This window comes from Ahaetulla prasina, chromosome 5, assembly GCF_028640845.1.
Source record: "Ahaetulla prasina isolate Xishuangbanna chromosome 5, ASM2864084v1, whole genome shotgun sequence".
NCBI classification, from domain to species: Eukaryota; Metazoa; Chordata; class Lepidosauria; order Squamata; family Colubridae; genus Ahaetulla; species Ahaetulla prasina.
In genome coordinates, this window is record NC_080543.1 from 12,804,631 (window position 1) to 12,827,573 (window position 22,943).

At 45.6% G+C, this 22,943-nt stretch overlaps 1 protein-coding gene across 3 annotated transcripts in view; it reads left to right on the top strand.

Moving 5' to 3' along the window:
• The window catches only part of LOC131199881 (N-acetylated-alpha-linked acidic dipeptidase 2-like), a 64,228-nt gene that overhangs the window by 26,058 nt on the left and 15,227 nt on the right, over window positions 1-22,943 (top strand). For all 3 annotated transcript variants that reach the window (XM_058186130.1, XM_058186128.1, XM_058186127.1), the window contains 5 exons: window positions 1,251-1,349; window positions 11,943-12,028; window positions 12,807-12,926; window positions 14,643-14,725; window positions 17,896-17,959. In XM_058186130.1, coding sequence (XP_058042113.1) covers window positions 1,251-1,349; window positions 11,943-12,028; window positions 12,807-12,926; window positions 14,643-14,725; window positions 17,896-17,959 — 452 coding nt within the window. The remainder of the gene's footprint in view (window positions 1-1,250; window positions 1,350-11,942; window positions 12,029-12,806; window positions 12,927-14,642; window positions 14,726-17,895; window positions 17,960-22,943) is intronic.

Consider the following 22,943-nt stretch of genomic DNA (forward strand, 5'->3'; position numbering starts at 1 on the left):
CTGTTTCAATGACCAGCATTTTATTTTGACTAGAGCCTGGCTATCTGCTTCCCCCCCTCCCTTCCCCCTCTCTGGCTTTGTGGCAACTCAAGATGGCTTTAGCCAGGTTCGCTTCAGAGTTGACAGAGACTGGAAGAGTCACTCATTCTCAACTCAACCCATTTTACAGGATTGTTGTTGGGATATAAACTATTGATTGTCTGATTGGTTGGTTGGTTGGTTGGTTGATCGATTGATTAACTTTAGAACCCACCAGACTCCAGAAACACTCTGGACAGCATATATTTAAAACAGAGCTAATCTGGTCCAGTGATTAAGGTACTAGATCAGAAAGCTAGTTCTAGTCTAGTGAGTTCTAGTCCCACCTTAGCCACCAAAGCCAGCGCCTCACCTCACTGGCTGTTGTTGTGGAGAAAATAGGAAGAGGAAGTTGTGTGGGATATGTTCATTGCCTTGCGTTATTTGTAAAAAAAGTAAAGGCAGGATATAGGAAGTAAAAGTTTCCCCTGTCCAGTTGTGCCTGACTCTAGGGGCATCTCTGTTTCTTATCTGAAGGAGCCAACATTGTCCAGAGACACTGTGCAGTGGTGGGATTCAGCCAGTTCTGTCTGGTTTGTTCAAACTGGTAGCGGCAACTACAGTAGAACCTGCCCAGCTGCCCAGTGTAATGCCATCTTATTTTGCCATGTTTTGGTGGCGGTGCGCATGTGTGGAAGGTGAAACAAGCGCATTCACACGCTCACATTTGCGAACCGGTAGGGAAGGTAATTGAATCCCACCTCTGGTCATGTGGCCAGCATAAGTATATGCCAAGGCTCAGAGGATGCCGTTACCTTCCCACTGAAGTACCTATTTATCTACTCGCATTTGCATGCTTTTGAACTGCTAGGCAGGCAGGAGTTGGAGCAAGGAACGGGAGCTCACTCAATCGCACAACGCTCGGGTCTCAAACTCGAGCTGTCAGCTTTCTAACTGACAAGCTCAGCATCTTTCACCACTTTTGATTAGCTCACACCCCCTCGAAGGCGGGTTAAAAATAAATAAATTTTAAAAAAGCAATTGAAAGAATTTAAGTGTCTGGACAAACTGCTGCACAGTCAGTCAGTCAGAGTTCCACAAATATCCTGTCCCAAGGCTTGGGAGGAAGCTAGTTTTTTTTTTTTTTAAAGAACATTATCAGGATGGGAGGTGTAAAAAATTCTCAAAAAACGTGAGAAAAGACAAAGAAGAAAGTTTCTTTGTTTTTCCAGGTTCCTGGGTGGTTCTGCAGCTCCAGACAAGAGTTGGAAAGGAAATCTCAACGTATCCTATAACGTCGGGCCTGGATTTTTAGATCAATACTCCACAAGGTTCGTTCTAACATATATATATATATATATATATATATTTATTTCTTTTGCTTCGATTTCCAACCAAATCCACTTAAAGCTGTTTTCATTTTCTGAATGACCATTGTCTGTCTTAGTGGCTGGATGAATACAGGTAAGTCCTCGATTTACAATCACAATGGAGCCCAAACTTTCTGTGGGTTAAGTGAGGCATTTGTTGAATGAGTTTTGTCCCATTTTACAAACCCGTCTAGCCACAGTTGTTAAGTGAATACACTGAAGATTTTAAGTTAGTAACCCGGTTGTTAAGTGAACCTGGCTTCCCCATGGACTTCGCTTGTCCGAAGGTCGCAAAAGAGGATCGTATGACCTTGAGACACAGCAAATGGTCATAAGTATGAACCAGTTGCCCGAGCACCTGAATTTTGATCACATGATCACGGGGATGCTGCAAAGGACGTAACGATGAAAAACGGTCATAAATCACACTTTTCAGTGCCGTTCTAACATTGAACGGTCACTAAATGAACTGTTGTAAATCAAGGCCTACCTGTATCAGGACATTCCCAGTTCAGGTCAGCATTTATCTTGAATGTAACAAGTGATTTCGGGCAAAATTTTCTTGCTAAACTTAATTTTTCTTCGCCTCCTGCCCCCCGTGTACAAAGGATACAGATTGGTTGACATATAATCATTCGTGCAGTGAACGTTACATCAGCACTGTAAAAAAAAAAGACATACGATTGGTCCTCGCACTTACGACCGTCATAGCATCCTGGGGTCACATGATTGTGATTGGCAACCTCCCTGGGTGGCTTCCGACAGGCAAAATCAGTGGGGGAAGCCAGATTCTCTTAACGGCGGCACATCTCAAAACAAGCGCAGTGTTTCGCTTAACAACCGGGAGGGGGTGAGGTGGGGAAACATTTGGCACACAATTCACTTAACAACCCCCTGGCTTAAGCAACAGAAATTCTGATCCCCATTGTGGTCTTAATTCGAGGACTGCCTGTACTGTTTTCAAATCCTTTAGGAGGGAAGTTGGATCGACTTCCTAGATTTTGGATAGAACTGTAGCAAAAGTCACATTTGTATTCTTCATTTGCTGGAAACAAAGGAAGAGCTGCAGTGGTGAAATCCAATTTTTTTTACTACCTGTTCTGTGGCCGTGGCTTGGTGGGCATGGTGTGGCTTGGTGGGCGTGGCTTGTGGGTGTGGCAGGGGAAGGATATTGCAAAAATCTCCATTTCTACCCCATTCCAGCGGAAGGATACTGCGAAATCTTCATTCCCACCCTACTTCAAGGGAAGGATACTGCAAAATCCCCATTCCCTCCCCACTCCTGGGGGAAGGATACTGCAAAATCCCCATTCCCTCCCCACTCCTGGGGGAAGGATATTGCAAAATCTCCATTCCCATCCCACTCCGAGGTCAGCCAGAGGTAGTATTTGCCAGTTCTCCAAACTACTCAAAATTTCCACTACCGGTTCTCCAGAACCTGCTGGATTTCACCCCTGCCTTCCCATGTGACATAAAATCGACTGTGTCACTTCTGAGGATAAAAATGTGTGCACTTTTCTGCAGAGAATATACTTTTTTATTGATCAAGTGAGGTATTAATACCACTCTAAAAAGCCCACACCTGGAGTACTGCATCCAGTTTTGCTCACTGCAGTATAAAAAAAAAAATGCAGAGACTCTAGAAAGAGTGCAGAGAAGAGCAACCAAGATGATTAGGGGATTGGAGTCTAAAACATACGATGAACGGTTGCAGGAATTGGGCATGGCTAGTCTAGTGAAGAGAAGGACCAGGGGAGACATGATAGCAGTCTTCCAATATCTGAGGGGCTGCCACAGAGAGGAAGGGCTCAAGCTATTTTCCAAAGCACCTGAAGACATAATGGATGGAATAGACAAGGAATAATGGATGGAAACTGAACAAGGAGAGATTCAACCTGGAAATAAGGAGGAATTTTCTGACAGTGAGAACAATCAATCCATGGAACAGAAGTTGCCTTCAGAAGTTGTGGGAGCTTCATCACTGGAAGAGAAGAGACTGGGCTGCCATCTGTCAGAAATGGTGTAGGGTCTTCTTGGAAAGGGGAGTTTTATTTATTTATTTGTCACAACATTATATACAGGAACATATATTGAAAGGAAAAAATAGGACAGGAACGGTAGGCACTTTTGTGCACTTATGCATGCCCCTTATAGTCCTCTTAGGAATGGGGTGAGGTCAATGGTAGACAGTTTTTGGTTAAAGCTTTTAGGAGTTAGAGAAGAGACCACTGAGTCAGGTAGTGTATTCCAAGCATTAACAACTCTGTTACTGAAGTCATATTTTCTGCAATCAAGATTGAAGCGGTTGACATTAAGTTTGAATCTGTTGTTTGCTCTTGTATGACCTACAAGGTCCCTTCCAACTCTGTTAATCTGTATATGAAAGCTAAAGAAAGTAGGGAGAAATTGACATGTAATATGAGAAGTTTTGATTTTTAGAGAAAAGTTCAGTATAGTTGAATAAGAAAATGAGTGACTTTGGTCTGAAATGGTGTAGGGTTGCTTGGGCAGGGGGTTGGACTAGATGACCTACAAGGTCCCTTCCAACCCTGTTAGTCTGTAGCATCTGTGTCGCATCCCACTCCCTCTCCGACGGCCGGGTCTGGGAAGTCTGTATCAAGCGTGGCCACGAAGCCACTGCAGCTTTGCCAAATTCCTTTCAGAGTTCTCAGGGCAGGCAGGAATCCAAGGTGTGACTTCAGCAAACCAGATGAGACTTTGCTTGACTCAAATTGCTTGACTCAAGCTGGTCTTTTATATAGGCCATGGGGTGTGGCTCCATGACTCAGCACTTATCCAGGCCTGCCCCTCCCTTCCTTTTGCTGACGTCGCCTCTCCATTCTCCAGAAGCGGGGATCCATCCACTGTGACTTTCCGTCCTCCTGATCTGCTGCCGGCAATTCTAGCATGTGGCTGGCTTCGTGCTCACATGCTGTAGAAGGGAGGTTTGTTTGCTCATTCCTGACATTCTGTCCGGGCATGGTGCCAGGGCTGGGGGCTGGAGGCATGCCAGGCCATTCCTCTTCATTATCAGACTCTGACTCAGATAGCAGGAGAGGGGAGGGGCCCGGCTGCGGAGAGAAGGGCGGGTGAGGCACAACACTCTGTAAGTTTCATACCCACTGACATAACTTCAAAGCAGAGAAGAGATGAGTGTTTTTGTTACCAAAGATGATACTGGTTAAAATGCATTAGGCTTTGGTTTAAAACACACACACTTTCTATTTTTTCTTAGAAAGTTTATGAGTTTTCCTAGTGTTATTACTACTACTGCGGCAGGAGAGATACAACATTAAATATTTTCACAACTGGAGACATATGAGCAAAATATGGGATTATCCCTAGTATTGTGGTAGGTAATTACAGCTGTCACTGAACATAAAACCAAGCGTGAATGAAAGCTGACAAAAATATAATATCCTACCTCTCAGAAATTCTCCAGTTGTGATTCTTATAACTCTTATCCCTGCTCTCTATAAAACAGCGGTCACCAACTGGTGGTCCGTGGACCACTGGTGATCCGCGAGAACATGTTGGTGCTCCTCAGAAAAATTATTTGCATTTTTTTTTAATATTGCACTAAATCAGGGGTCCTCAAACTATGGCCCCTGTGACGGATACATGCAGTGAATGTTTGTGTTGCTGCAGAGAGTCTCCCCCTTCAGGGTCTTTTTTTGTGGGTCAGAGGGGGACAGAAATTCCAACTTGGGGTCTGCTTCAGCCTCCTGGTGTGGGGCTTTGGGTGAAGGCTGGAGGGAACCACCGCTGATGGCGAAGAGTCGGAGGGCCTTGTTCCAGTGGGACTTCATCATGGCCTGGAACTACCTGACCATCTCAGCCTGCTGAGCCTCTAGGCGCTGGTACCTGGCCTTGCACCCACAGGTCTTCCCTCTGCTTGGAAAGTCTATGCTCCTAGTCCTCAGTGAGATGCTTCTGCTGAGCCTCCTTCTCGATCAGATCCAATTTGAACTGAGCTGTTTTGCCAACTCTTTCTCGTGGTGGCTGCTTAGCTCCAACAACTGCTTCCTGTTGGGGCCCTAAGGAGCCCAGGCGGGCAGGCGAAGAATGGCTGGCAAGGGAGGGGTGAGTAGAGGCTGGCAAGGTGCCCCTTGATGTGAGTGACTCTGAGTTGACCAAGCCCATCCAGTCATATGACCACTTATCCACGTCTACCTAGCTGGTCATTAAGCAGATTGTATTAGTGGTCTGTGGGATTTAAAATTATGAATTTAGTGGTCCCTGAGGTCCGAAAGGTTGGTGACCCTTGCTATAAAAAAAGTGGTTCATTTTATCACCCATTTTTTCTGTACTCAGAATGATACATGTAGCCCTTGACTTACGATGAAAATTGGGACCAGAACATCTGTCACTACGTGAAGCATTTGTTAAATTTGCAACCTTGTTTTTGCTACGATCATTAAGTGAATTACACATTAGGAGTGGTGTGGTGCCCTAGAGGTGGAGCTCTTACCTCACAATCAGGAGGCTGTGAGTTCGATCCTAGGTAGAGGCAGATATTTCTCTCTGTGGGCACAATAAGAATATATCTGCCGAACAAAACTCCGCATTGGTGACAGGAAGGGCATCTGGCCATTAAAACATTCTGCTAGCTGCATTCCGTTGCCCAGACTCCACCCCATAAGGGATTATGGGGTCGTTAAAAGATGATTCAGTGAATCACACATTGTTAAGCGAATCTGGCTTTCCCCATTGTGTTTGTCAAAAGCCAGCTGACAATTGCAAATGGCAATCATGTGACCTCGGGACATGGCAACTATAATAAATACATGTTGGCAGATGCCTAAATTTTGTTTCTGTGACCATGAGGAAGCTGCAATGGTCATAAATGAGAGGAGCAGTTGCAAGTCACATTTTTCACTGTTGTTGTAACTTCAAACGGTTACTAAACAAATGGTTGTAAAGTTAAGGACGACCTGCACTTACTGAACTACACTACACAATGTTGCTATCAACTAGATGGCTAAATTAGTTCCTCTAGAAGATTTGTTATGCATGCAGGTAGAAGGAAATCCACCTAGCTTACAAAACAGATAACAACTGCAGAAATTAGAGCTGGCAGGATCAAATTATCTGTATTGGTGCCAGTAATTGATGGTTCATAGGTGAAAACGATTTGAAGTTGTTTCGTTGCTTGGATGGTCAGTTTTGATTTGAGAACTAACCATTTAACTTCTGGACAAGCACTACCTAGGAGTTACGTGAGCTACAGTCTTGCTTCTAATGCCTATCTTGAATTTAGAATAAGACCCTGTTGTTGAAGCGCTGAAGTGATATCCTTAGCTTGCTGCTACATTGGTGCTGCTGCCAGTCCACGTTGCTATGTTAATAAAATAGATGGTGGGAACTTCTATATCACATCAGCAGTGGGATTCAAATAATTTAACAACCAGTTCTCTGCCCTAATGACCGGCTGGGTGGGCGTGGCCAGGGGTGTGTGACAGGCAGCACTTGGCCTCCTGTACCACCTTGGAAGAAAAAATGGGCCTTGGGTGGGTGGGTGGGGAACGCGCCACACCCCCACACCCCATTTTGGGCCTAGTAGGCCTCCCTGAAGCCTCCTGGGAATGAAAACGGGCTGCAGGGGGCGCCACACCCTCTCTTGCCCCATGTTAGGCCTTGGAAGCCTCCCTGAAGCCACCTGAGAGTGAAAACAGTCCACGAGGGAGGGGGGGCGTGCAGCCCTCCTACACCCCATTTTGGGCCTAGGAGGCCTCCCTGCACTTATCTGGGAGCTAAAACGGGGCACATGGGGACTCCTAGAAGGGGTGGGGAGGGGAGGGGCAGAGCCAGCCAGCAATTTAACTACCGGTTCACCTGAACCGGCCCGAACCGGCTGAATCCCATCACTGACTTCCACCTTTTATTACAAGAAGGTTGATTATGCAATGCCCATTGTTCTAGCTTGTCCAATTAAGAAGCAAGCTCTTCCATTTACTTCCATAGTTTGAAAACTCAGAAACAACTTCTCCTCCTCCTCCTCCTCCTCTATTACTACATTACATTTGTAACCTTCTGACAAGCTAAGTCAATGAGGAAGCCAGATTTACTTAACAACCGTGTTGCAAACGTAACAACCATGTTACTAAGCTAACCATTGCAGCAGTTCACTTAATAACCCTGGCAGGAAAGGGTTACATAAAATGGGCCAGAATTCCCTTAACAACTGTTTTGCATAGCAATAGAAATTTTGGACTCAATTGTGGTCGTAAGTCAAGGAATTACCTATATTGAAGCTTTTGGACTTTGGTGTTGGAGAAAACTCTTGAGAATAGCATGGACAACCAGGAAACAAACCAATGGATCACCCAACAAATCACAACCCAGTATTCTGACTTGAAGTACAAATGACCGAACTCAAATTATCCTGCTTTGGATATATTATGCAAAGAAGTAACTCTCTGGGGAAAGGCTCTAATGCTGGGAAAGTATTATTGTTGTTGTTAGTTGCAAAGTTGTGTCTGATCCATCGCGACCCCATGGACAACGTTCCTCCAGGCCTTCCTGTCCTCTACCATCCTCTGGAGTCCATTTAAGCTCATGCCGACTGCTTCAGTGACTCCATCCAGTCACCTCATTCTCTGTCATCCCCTTCATCTTTTGCCCTCCATCGTTCCCAGCATTAGGCTCTTCTCCAGGGAGTCCTTCCTTCTCATTAGGTGGCCAAAGGATTTGAGTTTCATCTTCAGGATCTGGCCTTCTAAAGAGCAGTCAGGGTTGATCTCCTCTAGGACTGACCGGTTTGATCACCTTGCAGTCCATGGGACTCGCAGAAGTCTTCTCCAGCACCAGAATTCAAAGGCCTCAATTCTTTGGCGCTCAGCGTTTCTTATGGTCCAACTTTCGGGAAAGTATTATAAGGAAAGAATAGAGGGGAGATATGGTCACACATATAGAGGATGGATGTGGTGGCTCAGTGGCTAAGATGCTGAACTTGTCGATCGAAAGGTCAGCAGTTCAGTGATTCGAATCCCTAGTGCCGCGTAACAGAGTGAGCTCCCGGTTACTTGTCCCAGCTTCTGCCAAGCAGTTAGAAAGCATGTAAAAAATGAAGGTAGAAAAATAGGGAGTACCTTTGGTGGGAAGGTAACAGCATTCCATGCACCTTTGGCATTTAGTCATGCCAGCCACATGACCACAGAGATGTCTTCGGACAGCGCTGGCTCTTTGGCTTTGAAACGGAGATGAGCACCGCCCCTTAGAGTCGGGAACGGCTAGCACATATGTGCAATGGGAACTTTTACCTTTCTAGGGTCATAATGTGGCCATGAGTGCATCGTTGGAAGACCTGAAGGACCAAGGTTAAGGACAATCACCATGGAGAAAATCTATGTGGTTACTAAGAGTCTCCAATGACTAGATGGCACACAGTCAATAACAATCCATCAATTTCAAGTGGAAGCATAGGAAGAAATGGTCTTTGCACAAGAGACGAGTATATATATATATATATATTTGTTTTCTGAGGTTTTCGCGGGTGTTTGTATGTAGGTCTTCGGTTATTCAGGTTTTCTCCTGCGTAAAATTGGAAGTTTCTTGGCGACGTTTCGACGAAATCCCATTCGTCACCATCAGGCTAGGTGCTTACAGCTTCGTATTTCTAGGAGAAATATATGATAGCAGCTGTTTCTTCCTTTTAACTGCTAGTTGGGGTTTGAACTGATTGGTTGGGGGGTTGGCTGTGCTCTGATTGGATGGGGGTGTGTTCTGTTGAGGGGGCTTGGTTTTGCTCAGGTTGGTCTGAGTTGCAGGGGGATTTGAATTGGTGAGTTGCATTGCTGTTGTTTGGCTTTGCGTTTGTGGTCGTGCTACATCTTCATGGTGGGTGTCAGTCTGCTGCATGTATGGATTGGAGGGGTTTGAAATGCTAATGATGCAGTTGCAGTCTGGCTTCTGGTCCGTGGTCGTGCTTCATTATCGGTGTGGGTTTGAGTTTGCTTTCTGTATGGATGTGTGGCAGTGACATGCTGTGTGGCACTCGTGAGTGTGGGTCTTGTGTCATTCTTCATGTTAAGGACTCGTTTGTTGATAAGGGCGGGTTTCCAAATGGCTGGTAGGCGGGAGGTATCATCTTGTTTATTCGCCCACACAGCATAATATATATACTTATATATCATATATACTACATATATATACTGTGTAGTATATATATATACTACACAGTATATATATATATATATATATATACTTCTATACTTCTAGAAGCACGAAGCTGTAAACACCAGCCTGAAGATGACGAATGAGACTTCGTCGAAACGTTGCCAAGACACTTCCAATTTTATGCGGGAGAAAACCCGAATAACCAAGGACCTGCATGCAGGCGCCCGCGAAAACCTCAGAAAACACACACACACACACACACATACACATACATACATACATACGCACACACTGATTATTTTACAACGTAGCCTAGAGCAGAAATCAACCCAATGATGTAAATTAAAATAAATGTGGCCATAACTGGGTGAAAGAAACATATGCTCACATATTTATTACCCATTTACTCAATTTGTGCCTGCTGCCAACACCAGGACTCTCAAGTGGGCCTATCAACATAGAGCAATACAATAAAACATCCGTAAGGAAAAGATCGGAGCAGTTTCCCCACTCCAAAAATAAATACAATAAGATACAAATCATTCCTGATAGTTTACCAGTTTCTCTGTTTCCTTTGACTCTTGGGAACAACTCGATCTTTAACAATTGTGGGAAAAGTGAGGGTGTCAGGCTCTAAAACCAAGAAATATCCGAGGTACTCCAAAGCAATTTCCTTTATCGTTCCTCATTTATAGGTGTTCTCCGCCTATCGACTGACATCTTGCCAAATGAAAACACTTGTATCGATAAAAATGAACTTTGAGAACTATTCATTCACTTTCTCCGTCATAAACTATCTAAACTTCGCTGTCTCTTGCTCCTTTGGAATGCAGCCCCTTCGGGGTGGGCTTCAAAAATTTTAGCAAGGGGTTCTCTGCCTGGTTGCTGGGTGGATGTGGCCATGGTGGGCGTGGCCTAGTTGGCCTCCTGCACCACAGCAGGGGGGGCATTTTTGCCCTCCCCAGGCTCCGGAGGCTTTCCTTGAGCCTCTGGGAAGGTGAAAATGGGCTCCTCGGGCTCCGGAAACGGGCCTGTTTCCAGCCTTCACAAACTTCCAGTAGGCCCATTTTTCACCCTTCCCGAACCTCTGTGCGCACCCTGCACTTACCTGCATCCAAAATCAGCTGTGTGGGAACTCCTGGGAGGGGTTAGGAGGGGTGGGTGGGGCCAGCCAGGAGTGGAATTTGGGGGTTTTCCGAATTGCACAGAATCTTAGCTAGAGGTTCTCCCAAACCCATGCGAATCCCCAGCAGCCCATCCCTGAGCCCCTCCCTAATGGGAATCCAGACTACATTCCACCACAGTGGGCCACCTTAGTATCAGGCACTTGTTCAACAGGATGGGCATAGCCATACAAAAAACCCAACAACAACAATGTATGGTATTTCTGTTTCCCAACCTTCTCATTGAGGTTCTGAAATCCCTAGTCATTTTTTTGGACAAACATGTAAATTTCAGCCAAGATTTGGTTATGATCAAGATTAGATATTTGTTTCTAGAAGCTGATCATTGAGTGAAACCAGAAATAACTGAAGATTTGACCCAGGGATCCATTTGAAAATACAGATACAGATTAACAGAGTTGGAAGGGACCTTGTAGGTCTTCTAGTCCAACCCCCCCCCACCCAAGCAGGAGACCCTACACCAGGGATGAAATCTAAAAATTTTCCCTACCGGTTCTGTGGGCGTGGCTTAATTGGTGGGTGTGGCTTGGTGGTCAGGTGACTGAAGGGGCATGGTCAATAATAATAAATAATAAAAATAATAAAGTATACAAAACTTGGGAGGCACCGGTCTACCTTTTTTAAAAATAGAGGGCCCGGTCTACCAATTGCCTTTTACTGAGAGGCCCCGGCCTACCAATTGCCTTTTATTGGGAGGTACTGGTCTACCTTAGTTAAAAATAGAGGCACTGGTCTACTAGCTTCCTACTGCGCTGATCATCTGTAGTGCGGCCCTTTGAAGTGCCGCGGCAGTCATTTAAGGCTGTTTGCAGCTATATCACCACCGAGAGCTTCAGGGACAGAGAAGAGGAACAGCGAGGCGTGGGCACTGGAGGGGGTGGGGGCAGGGATTTTTGCTACCGGTTCTCCGAACTACCTGCTCCCATCGCTACCGGATCGCGCGATCCGGTCCGAACCGGGAGCATTTCACCCCTGCCCTACACCATTCCTGACAAATGGCAGTCCAATCTCTTCTTGAAAGCCTCCAGGGATGAATGTTTTAGTCTCCAGTCCCCTAATCATCCCGGTTGCTCTTCTCTACATGCTGCTGCCCAGCCACAAGCAAATGATTGACTTTGATACACCTGTAGCAGAACTGAGTCCTTTTGCAAAACATACAACTTGTCAATGCTTTGAGGTACTCCTAGCATGGTTGACCTACCTACTGTGTCACCAAATCCTTTTTTCCCCCTCCCCTTCTCTTCTATGGCAGAAAAGTTAAGATGCACGTTTATAGCACCAGTCAAATCACACGGATATATAATGTGATTGGCAGCATCAAAGGAGCAGTGGAGCCTGGTGAGTTTTGAATGTCGATTGCTTCATTTAAAACAAGAACGGGCAAGTTTTGGGTAGCTGGAAACCAAGTTAAGTATGTGTTTAAGGAAGGCAGGGATTACAGTGGATGGCATAAGGGCGACATATCCATGATCGTTTGTTTTGGGGGAGGTATTGGAATTAATGCTTTCCCAGTCATATTCATTCCGTTTTAATGCTTATTTTGCATCTGCTTTGTTGGTTTTTTTCTTTGAAGACGTTTCGCTTCTCATCCAAGAAGCTTCCTCTTCTGAAGAGCTGAAGAAGCTTCTTGGATGAGGAACGTCTTCAAAGAAAAACTAGAAAGTCCAGTTGCCTCTTGAAAAAGCACCTTTGGGACAACCATGACCTGGATGGCTGAGAATCTCCATAGACGTTTAGCGATGCAGAGCTGAAGAAGCTTCTTGGATGAGAAGTGAAAGGTCTTCAAAGAAAAAACAGAAAGTCTAGTTGCCTCTTGAAAAAGCACCTTTAGGTTTCAACACTACTGTTTGTCCTTGCGCTGATCCCTTGGTCAACAATCCCGAATAATTCAAGCCAGAGCTATCCATCCTCAAAAACTTCTGTCAGGCTATTCCACCTCCTTTACATCTATTTCTGAAATAGAAAAGAGAAGTCTAGAGAAGTTTGTTCTGAATTTTAAGAATAGAATAGAATAGAATTTTATTGGCCAAGTATGATTGGACACACAAGGAATTTGTCTTGGTGCATATGCTCTCAGTGTACAGTGTACAAGGAAGTGTATTGTTCTTTTTCTTAGATAGGTATATAATCTTTGGAGGCCACAGAGATTCCTGGGTCTTTGGGGGTATTGACCCCACTACTGGAGCTGCTGTCCTTCAAGAGGTTGCTCGCAGCTTTGGCAAGATGATGGAGAAGGGTAAGACTAATAGCAATATCACTTAGACTTATATATCGCTTCACAGTGCTTTATAGCCCTCTCTAAGCTGTAAGGCTCTCTAAGCTGTAAGGCTCTCTAAGCTGGAAGGCTGAGTCAACCTTGATCGAATTGCTGGCAGTGGGCAGAGTTAGCTTGCAATGACCCTTCCTTCCTTCCTTCCTTCCTTCCTTCCTTCCTTCCTTCCTTCCTTCCTTCCTTCCTTCCTCCTTCCCTCCCTCCCTCCCTCCCTCCCTTCCACCATACTTCCCTCCCTCCCTGTCTCCCTTCTTTCCTTCACAATAGCACTGAAACTTATATACTGCTTCACAGTGCTTTCACAGCCCTCTCTAAGCGGTTTACAGAGTCAGCCTCTGGCCCCCAACAATCTGGGTCCTCATTTTACCCACCTTGGAAGGATGGACGGCTGAGTCAACCTTGAGCTGGTCAGGATCAAATTCTCTCTCCCTCCCTCCCTCCCTCCCTCCCTCCCTCTCAATAGCACTCAGACTTATATACTACTTCATAGTGCTTTTACAGCCCTCTCTAAGCAGTTTACAGAGTCAGCCTATTGCCCCCAACAATCTGGGTCCTCATTTTACCCACCTCGGAAGGATGGAAGGCTGAGTCAACCTTGAGCCGGTAGAATCGAACTGCTGAACTGCAGCTAGCAGTCAGCTAACTGCAGCACTGCACTCTAACCATTGCGCCACCTCGGCTCTTACTTAGATGGAAAATAATAGATGGAAATAGATGGAAAAAATGGGAACCCAAAGCAGAGATGGTATGTGCTGGGATTTAAATGTCAACATATGTTTGAAGTGGATTCTAAGTCACGTTGATCAGAGGTGGGTTTCAGGAGGTTCTGACCAGTTCTGGAGAACCGGTAGCAGAAATTTTGAGTAGTTCGGAGAACCGGTAGTAAAAATTCTGACTGGCCCCGCCCCCATCTATTCTCTGCTTCCCAAGTCCCAGCTGATTGGGAAGAAATGGGGATTTTGCAGTAACCTTCCCCTGGATTGGGGAGGAAATGGGGATTTTGCAGTAACCTTCCCCTGGAGTGGGGTGGGAATGGAGATTTTACAGTATCCTTCCCCTGCCACGCCCACCAAGCCACACCCACCAACCCATGCTGTGTCCACCAAGCACACCCACAGAACCGGTAGTAAATAAAATTTTGAAACCCACCACTGACCTTGATCCTTTGCTCAATAAATGTAGCAGAATTAAGCTAACAAATAAAACAAAATCTTCTTCCAAAGATAAAGGAAGTTCAAAAACCTCGGGCAGTGGATAGCTCAGGCTGTTAGAAGCCTGTTATTAGAACACAGCAGCCTGCAATTACTGCAGGTTCAAGCCCGGCCCGAGGTTGACTCAGCCTTCCATCCTTTATAAGGTAGGTAAAATGAGGACCCAGATTGTTGGGGGGGCAATAAGTTGACTTTGTAAATATACAAATAGAATGAGACTATTGCCTTATACACTGTAAGCCGCCCTGAGTCTTCGGAGAAGGGCGGGATATAAATGTAAATTAAAAAAAAAAAGACATTTCTACCCATCAGCTTAAACCTCCTTTGTCATGCTAAAAACAATTTATTTGCTTCGTTTTTAAACTAACTCAAGCTTATTTGTCCGTAGACATGGATAGGTTTGCATCTTCGGCTGTCAGCAGGGTAAAGAATTAAGGTTTCTCTGTCATCTTAATTTTATCTTGCGTAGGTTGGAGGCCAAGAAGAACAATCATTTTTGCCAGCTGGGATGCAGAAGAATTTGGATTATTAGGCTCCACAGAGTGGGCAGAGGTGAGTGAAAGGCTCTATAAAATTGTATTGTTTATCCACAGGTTGTCCTTGACTTATAACCACTGAAAAAAAGTGGCTTATGACTGATCCTCACAGAATGGAATGGAATGGAATGGAGTGTAGAGTGGAGTGGAGTAGAGTAGAGTAGAGTAGAGTAGAGTAGAGTAGAGTAGAGTAGAGTAGAGTAGAGTAGAGTAAGGTGGAAGGGAAGGGAAAAAAGAAGAGAGGAGAGTAGGGTAGGGTAGAAGGGAAGGGAAGGGAAAAAAAGAAGAGAGGAGAGGAGAAGGGAAGGGAAGAGAAGAGAAGAGAAGAGAAGAGAAGAGAAGAGAAGAGAAGAGAAGAGAAGAGAAGAGAAGAGAAGAGAAGAGAAGAGAAGAGTTTATTTGGCCAAGTGAGATTAAACACTCAAGCAATTTGTCTCTGATGCATAAGCACTCTGTATATATGCAAAGCAACAGAATAATGATAATCATAAAGATATGATTATCAATAAGAGAGGGGAGTAAGAAGGATAATCAGGGGCCGTGATAGCTCAGGCTGTTAGAAGCCTGTTATTAGAACACAGCAGCCTGCAATTACTGCAGGTTCAAGCCCGGCCCGAGGTTGACTCAGCCTTCCATCCTTTATAAGGTAGGTAAAATGAGGACCCAGATTGTTGGAGGGGGCAATAAGTTGACTTTGTAAATATACAAACAGAATGAGACTATTGCCTTATACACTGTAAGCCGCCCTGAGTCTTCGGAGAAGGGCGGGATATAAATGTAAATAAAAAATAAATAAATAAATAAGAAGGACAAATAGTAATGCTACAGCCATACTACTAAAATTGTCTTAGTTATGCACAAGTGGTCCTTGATTTATAACAACTGAAAAAAGTGGCTTATGACTGGTCCCCACATGACTGTTGTAGGATCCCCTTGATCACATGATCAAAATTGGGATGCTTGGCAACTGGCATGTATTTGAAACAGTTGCAGTGTCACAGGGTCTTGTGATTACCATTTGCGACCTTTGCCCACCGGATTTTCTAACAAAATCAATAGGGAAAGCTGAATTTGCTTAACAACCGTGACAAAAAAACGTAGCGGAAATCAGGTGCAACTCACTTAACGGCCAACTTGCTTAACAACAGAAATTCAGGTCCTGATTGTAAACGGAGAACTGCTTTATTCTTTTCATCCGATTTATAGAGACGCCCAACTTGACCAACTCTGAATGCTTAGCATAAAACAGCGGATTACAAAAACCACACAACCGATAAGGTGCCCCCCAACAAGGCAAATAGAACTAGCAGAAACCCAAAAGAACAAGACTTGGTTGTATAATGGAAACAAGACTTCATCCCAAAACCTAGGAGAAGAGCCAGGTCTTCAAGGTTCACTTAAAGCAGGGATGTCAAACTCACGTCATCACGGCGGTGTCATGTGACCTATCGAGGCTGTTTTCCCCTTTGCTAAACCGGGCGTGGGCATGGCCAGCACGTGACGCATCCGGCCCGCAGGCCAGGAGTTTGACAGTCCTGATTTAAAAGATCATAGGTTTGGAGAAATATGAGCTTTGAGGGGTGTGGGGTATCACTCCAGAGGGGAGGCTCCAACGAACAATTTTTCGTTGACATCGCTTCAAGAATGGGACCAGGAAGCTGTTCTGTTGCCTCTGTCCGAATGATGGCTTAATTTGCCGTCACTATCAGCTCTGGCAGCAGAATAGCCAGTGTCTGCCAAGAGCCTCCGTTATCTTCCACGACGCTGATGAGTCACCCAGAAACAAACTTCAGCTCTTAGTCAATCAGTGGATTTGCCTGTTACAAAGAGATACAGCAGCTCTCGCTGCCTTTTATATCCTGTGGGGTGTGGCTCCATGACTCAGCACTTCCTAGGCCTGCCTCACCCCTGCTTCTGTTGTTCCCTCCTCTCCTGCCTACGAAACCAAGCCTGATTGCTGTCAGCTGGGTCTGAAGGCATGGCCTGGGGGGGGGAAGAGTCAGGGGATGGAGGCCTCATTATCTCTTCCACCTGGCCTGCTTCTGGCTCCTGGAGCTGAGCCAGGGAAGCCGGTGCTCCCGAGGTAAGTCCTGACGGCCCTTCTCCCTCACTGTCCAAGTCACTTTCTGACAGCAGGCCCGGCTCGGGGGGCGCAGACACAACAGAAGCTGCCACTCTATCATATGTTGTAGGGAACCAGAGAAAGGGAGAAAAAGGCTCCCTTAGGTATCCAATCCCCAAGCCATAAAGAGATTTATAATTGTCACCAGCTCCTTGAGTTCCACCTGCAGTACTGCATTCTAACCAGTGGTGGAATTCAGCCAGTTCGGGATGGTTTGGGGCAGGGGTCTGCAAACTTGGCTCTTTTAAGACTTGTGGACTTCAACTCCCAGAGCTCCTATAAGACTGAGGATGAAGCAGCAGGGTTATTGCCCTTTAAGAAGCTGCCTATATAAGGGTGACCATTAGAGGGCGTGTCTCTCTCCTTGTGTATCACTTATTCTCCTCATGTATCTGCACTGTAGTTCTCCGTGTAGAGGTGAAGAAGAATGATTGCTCGCCTGGTATGTGCTTACCCATTTGTGTGTTTGTATATAGTATATAAACCACTGTTTGTAATGACAAAACCTCTGTGTCCTGTATTTTGCTCCTGGGTGGTCTCAAACTAGCAGTCACGCTGACATTCTTCTGTCCCAGAAGGGGTGTGCAAAGCTGGCTGAAGAACTCTGGGAGTTGAAATCCACGTCTTAAAAGAGCTAAGTTTGCAGACCCCTGGTTTGGGTGAACTGGTACTTAAATTGCTGGCTGGCTCCACCCCTTCCCACCCCACCCTTTTCAGGAGTCCCCATCCACCCCATTTTGGCTCCCAGTTAAGTGCAGGAAGGCCTCCTAGGCCCAAAACATGGCCCGTTTTCGCTCCCAAGAGGCTTCATGGAGGCCTCCTTCTAGCCACTGTGCCACCAGGGCACAGCATGATTGGTACGTCAGGGCTCAAGAGTGCTTGGCCACACAGATAATGCTGAACTTCAAGTCCAGGGTTCTGTGGCTGTGGCAACAGGGGTTTCTGGGAATTATAGTTCAGCCACTTTTGGAAAGTTTCCAGTGCCCCACTTTTCATTTATGATCGATAATAATGGGTGTAATAGAGTTCATTTTTTTATTTTTTTTATTTTTTTGCAATTGCAGGAGAACAGCAAACTTCTTCAGACACGGGCTGTGGCCTATATCAACACTGATTCTTCCATTGAAGGTGAATATCTGGTAGGCTAGCACTGATGATATTTACCTAGTTATTTTATTTATTTATTTATTTTATTTACATTTATATCCCGCCCTTCTCTGAAGACTCAGGGCGGCTTACAGTATGTAAGGCAATAGTCTCATTCTATTTGTATATTTACAAAGTCAACTTATTGCCCCACCAACAATCTGGGTCCTCATTTTACCTACCTTATAAAGGATGGAAGGCTGAGTCAACCTTGGGCCTGGTGGGACTAGAACCTGCAGTAATTGCAGGCAGCTGTGTTTTAATAACAGGCTATCTTACAGCCTGAGCCACCATGGCCCTTAGTTAGGGTAATGAAATATGCCTGCAAGAAAACAACCAAGCTCAGAGAGCACCAAGGATCCCTCACAGTTGTGAATATCCCTTAGTACACTTACTCAACCTTGAGCGATCTTGTAAAGCTTAAGTAGGATTGGATCTGGCTGGCAGATGACCAAGAAATTGTGGGCCTGTGGACTAGGCCATAAAGTTGAAAAAACATTCTGGAAGAAGGTAACACCATTTCTATACCGTCCAGGAAAATGGCATGGATGGGTTTACAAAGTTATGAGACTCAGGCTCAACTCAAAGGAGATTATTCTTTATAGCAATATTTTGAGAGTCACAATTTTCCAATCTTGTATTAAGAGATGTGTGCAACACACAACTCATACAAGTTCCAAAGCGACAATCAAATCATGGGTTATAGTAGCCAGAATTGTAATCAGTAAACTACAGGAACAAAAAAAATAGCTAGTGTTTCAAGCTTCCCTTAAAACAAGCTACAGATTATTTAGTAACTGTATTAGGTCATTTTAAAGTCGACCAAACACACAATCTTATCTTGGATTAGGAAGGGACACGGTGGCTCAGGGGCTAAGATGCTGAGCTTGTTGATTGAAAGGTCAGCAGTTCAGTGGTTCGAATCCCTAGTGCTGCGTAATGGGGGGAGCTCCCGTTACTTGTCCCAGCTTCTGCCAACCTAGCAGTTCGAAAACACATAAAAAATGAAAGTAGAAAAATAGGGACCACCTTTGGTGGGAAGGTAACAGCATTCCGTGCGTCTTTGGTGTTCAGTCATGCTGGCCACATGACCACAGAGATGTCTTTGGACAGCGCTGGCTCTTCGGCTTTAAAACGGAGATGAGCACTGCCCCCTAGAGTCGGGAACGACTAGCACATTTTTTATGTGCTTTCGAACTGCTAGGTTGGCAGAAGCTGGGACAAGTAATGGGAGCTCACCCCGTTATGCGGCATTAGGGATTCGAACCGCTGAACTGCCGACCTTTCGATCGACAAGCTCAGTGTCTTAGCCACTACGTCCCTGTATATAGGCATGAGCAATAAACTAGTTTAATTGAAACTTAATGTGTGGCCTCGGTCTTTCGTGCCTGATAGACATGGAAACCATGCAGAGGCTGAGGCTACCTCATTCTTAGGCAGTTTCTCTTTCTAAATCTATTTTCTAATAAGCATCTCTCCATCTTTTGCAGATCCTTATCTGCAGAAAGCCCCTGGGAAAAATCTCCCCTGAATTTAATTAAGTAACCGGTGACTAAGTGGGAAGCTAGAATGACAGACAGATTGCCAACATCCCTCAACCACCTTATAAGTAAGGTAAGCATAAGAACCCTGCCCTAATCTGTGAGGGTTTTTTTTGGGGGGGGGGGTTTTGCCGAAATGCCCTTCTCTTTTGGGAAGAAGAAGTACAATTGGAATCGTTTCTCTTCCAGCGGACTGAAGTTTAGCCAATGTAAAACACATTTAAAAAAAATGGGAAATTCATTTTTAGCACTGTCAGCTTGAACATCTTCCTAGCAACAGATGCTCACTTTAAAAATAGATTATTATTAGCTGTTCAAATACAGCCTCCTTCGAGCTGAGCCTAAATGTTTGATGATTTTGTAGACTTGTTCACACATCCATGGAGTTTTCTTGGCATTAGTGGGGAAAGCTACGCCTTCTTTCTCGATTTTTTTTTTTAAAAAAACCTTTTCATCTATCCTCCAGTCCTTGGATTTTCTGGTAGTTTTCCATCCAGATACTAACCAACGGAGGTCCGACTTAACTTCTGAACTCCAGCAAGATTGATCAAGTGCTGCAAGTTTCTAAGACACTGATATTAAAGGTATAACAGAGTTGGAAGGGACTTTGAAGGTTTTCTAGTCCAACCCCCTGCTCAGGCAGGAGACCCTGTATCATTTCAGACAAATGGCTGTCCAATTTCTTCTTATAAACCTCCAGTGTTGGAGGTTTCTGGAGGCAAATCCTTCACTGGTGAATTGTTCTAACTGTCAGGAAATTTTTCCTTAGTTCTAGGTTGGTTGTCTCCTTGATTAGTGTTATAGTTACTGTTGTTTAATGATGGTGGTGGTATTACAAACTTAAATGGGGTAATGTTTACTGTATAGGTCAGGGGTCTCAAACTCAATTTCATTGAGGGCCGCATCAGGGTTGCGTTTGACCTCGGGCGGGGGCGGAGGGTGACCAAGGTGGTTGTGACCAGGGTGGGCAACAGTGGTGGGTTTCAAAAATGTTTACTACCAGTTCTGTGGGCGTGGCTTGGTGGGCGTGGCTTGGTGAGCATGGCAGGGGAAGGATACTGTAAAATCTCCATTTCCTCCCCAATCCAGGGGAAGGTTACTGCAAAATCCCCATTTTCTCCTGATCAGCTGGGACTTGGGAGACAGAGAATAGTAGTTCTCCGAATTACTCAAAATTTCCGCTACCGGTTCTCCAGAACTGGTCAGAACCTGCTGAAACCCACCTCTGGTGGGCGTGGCCAGTTTGACATCACTCATGTTGTGGGGGGTACTTGTGGTGGCCAAGTGCTAAGGCAGGATTTCCCTTCAGACTTTCCCTCCCTCTCATTATAATCTCCTTCCCTCCCTCCCTCCTTCCTTCCTTCCTTCCTTCCTTCCTTCCTTCCCTCCCTCCTGAGTTCCATTTTCGCCGGATCAAAGGCCGGTCCTTTGCTGTTTCCAGGGTGGCTCCACAGCAGAGGTGGGTTTCAGCAGGTTCTGACCGGTTCTGGAAAACCGGTAGCGGAAATTTTGAGTAGTTTGGAGAAATGGTAGTAAAAGTTCTGCCTGCCCCCGCCCCCACCTATTCTCTGCCTCCCAAGTCCCAGCTGATAGGGAGGAAATGGGGATTTTGCAGTAACCTTCCCCTGCCACACCTACCAAGCCACACCCACAGAAGCGGCAGTAAAAAATCTGAAACCCACCACTGCTCCACAGGCCAGATTTAAACACCCCGTAGGCCGGATCGTCCCACAGGCCTTGAGTTTGACACCCCTGGTATAGGTAGTCCTTGATTTACAACTGGTCACTTAGCCACCTTTCAAAGTTTCAATAGACCTGCTTTTTGGGGGGGGGAGGGTACTAATGATATGGATTCAAAGTTCTGACAGTTGGACTTCCACACAGTCACATGACCACACTTCAGGTGCTCAGCAACTGAGCTGCAAGCGTGGCCGTTTGTAGCGTCCCACAGTGACATACCTGCCTCAAACTGAACCACTGATTCGCTGAACAACTGAGGCATGTTCTTAGCCACCACAGCAAAAAAAAAAAAAAGTCACAAAATTACGATCCTCATGTCTTACAACTCTAGTGGCCAGGCTCCATTATAGTTATGGTCATTACTCAAGGATTACCTGCACTGAAAGTTTTCAAAAGATGCATAACAATTCAATCCATAAGTGTTGTGTCTCGTCCGATCTCACCACAGCCGCGGCCTTCTTATCTGCTTCCGAACACGGAGGAATGTCCTAGTATGCCTCCCGGCCCCAGCCCTGGCTCCATGCCCAGACAGGCTGAAGAGGAGGAAATACCTCCAGCCCCCAGCTCTGGCTCCATGCCCAGGCAAACGGAGCAACTAGACCCCTCCCCCTCCTCCACAGCATGTGAGCCTGAGGGAGGTCAATTGCCAACAGCTGCAGACTGGAGTGACCCTTGCGTCAGAAGAATTGATAGACGGAGGCAACAGAAGGAAGGGAGGGGCAGGCCTGGATAAGTGCTGAGTCATGGAGCCACACCCCATGGCCTATATAAAGGACCTGCTTTCTGGCATTCTCTGAGTCAGGCAAAGTCTAAACATATCTTGCTGAAGTCACTTTCTGGTCTCCTGCCTGCCCTGAGGACTTTGCTAGGACTTTGGCAGAGCTGCAGAGGCACGCCTGATTCGGATTTCCCTGACCCGGCCGTCAGCGGAGGAGTGGGACACGACAATAAGGTTAAAAAAAAAAAAGGAAAAGTTTCCCTGTCAGTCGTATCCAACTGTAGGGAATAATTCTCAACTCTTGGCTGAGGGAACTGGTGTTGGTTGAAGGCAATTTTTGTGGTCACGTGGCCAGAATGACTATATGCCAAAGGTGCGCAGAACGTCGTTACCTTCCCACCGAAGTGCTACCTATTTTTCTACTCGCATCTGCATGCTTTCAAGAAATGCTTTCATTGGGCATAATGAGAATATATCTGCTGAACAAAACTCCGCATTGGCGACAGGAAGGGCATCCGGCCATTAAACACTTTGCCAACTCCATTCAGTTGCCCAGACTCCACTCCTCAAGGGAGTATGGGGTCATTCAAAGGAGTTGATGATGATTTGCATGCTTTCAAACTGCTAGGTACGCAGGAGCTGGAGCAAGGAACTGGAGCTCACCTGTTGAAGTGGGTCTTGAACCTGGGCTGTCAGCTCTTCAGCTTACAAGCTCATGGTCTTTAACCACTGAGCCATCATGCCCCGCCCTCAGTCCATAAGGAATCACCTTTATTTAAACATCTCAATGAATTTTAGAGCAGGGGTCTCCAACCTTGGCAACATTAAGCTTGGCAGACTTCAACTCCCAGAATTCTGGAAGTTGAAGTCCGCCAAGCTTAAAGTTGCCAAGGTTGGAGACCCCTGTTTTAGAGCATATTCCAGGATTACGTCTGTATAAAACTACATTCCAGTTATCCAAATGCAG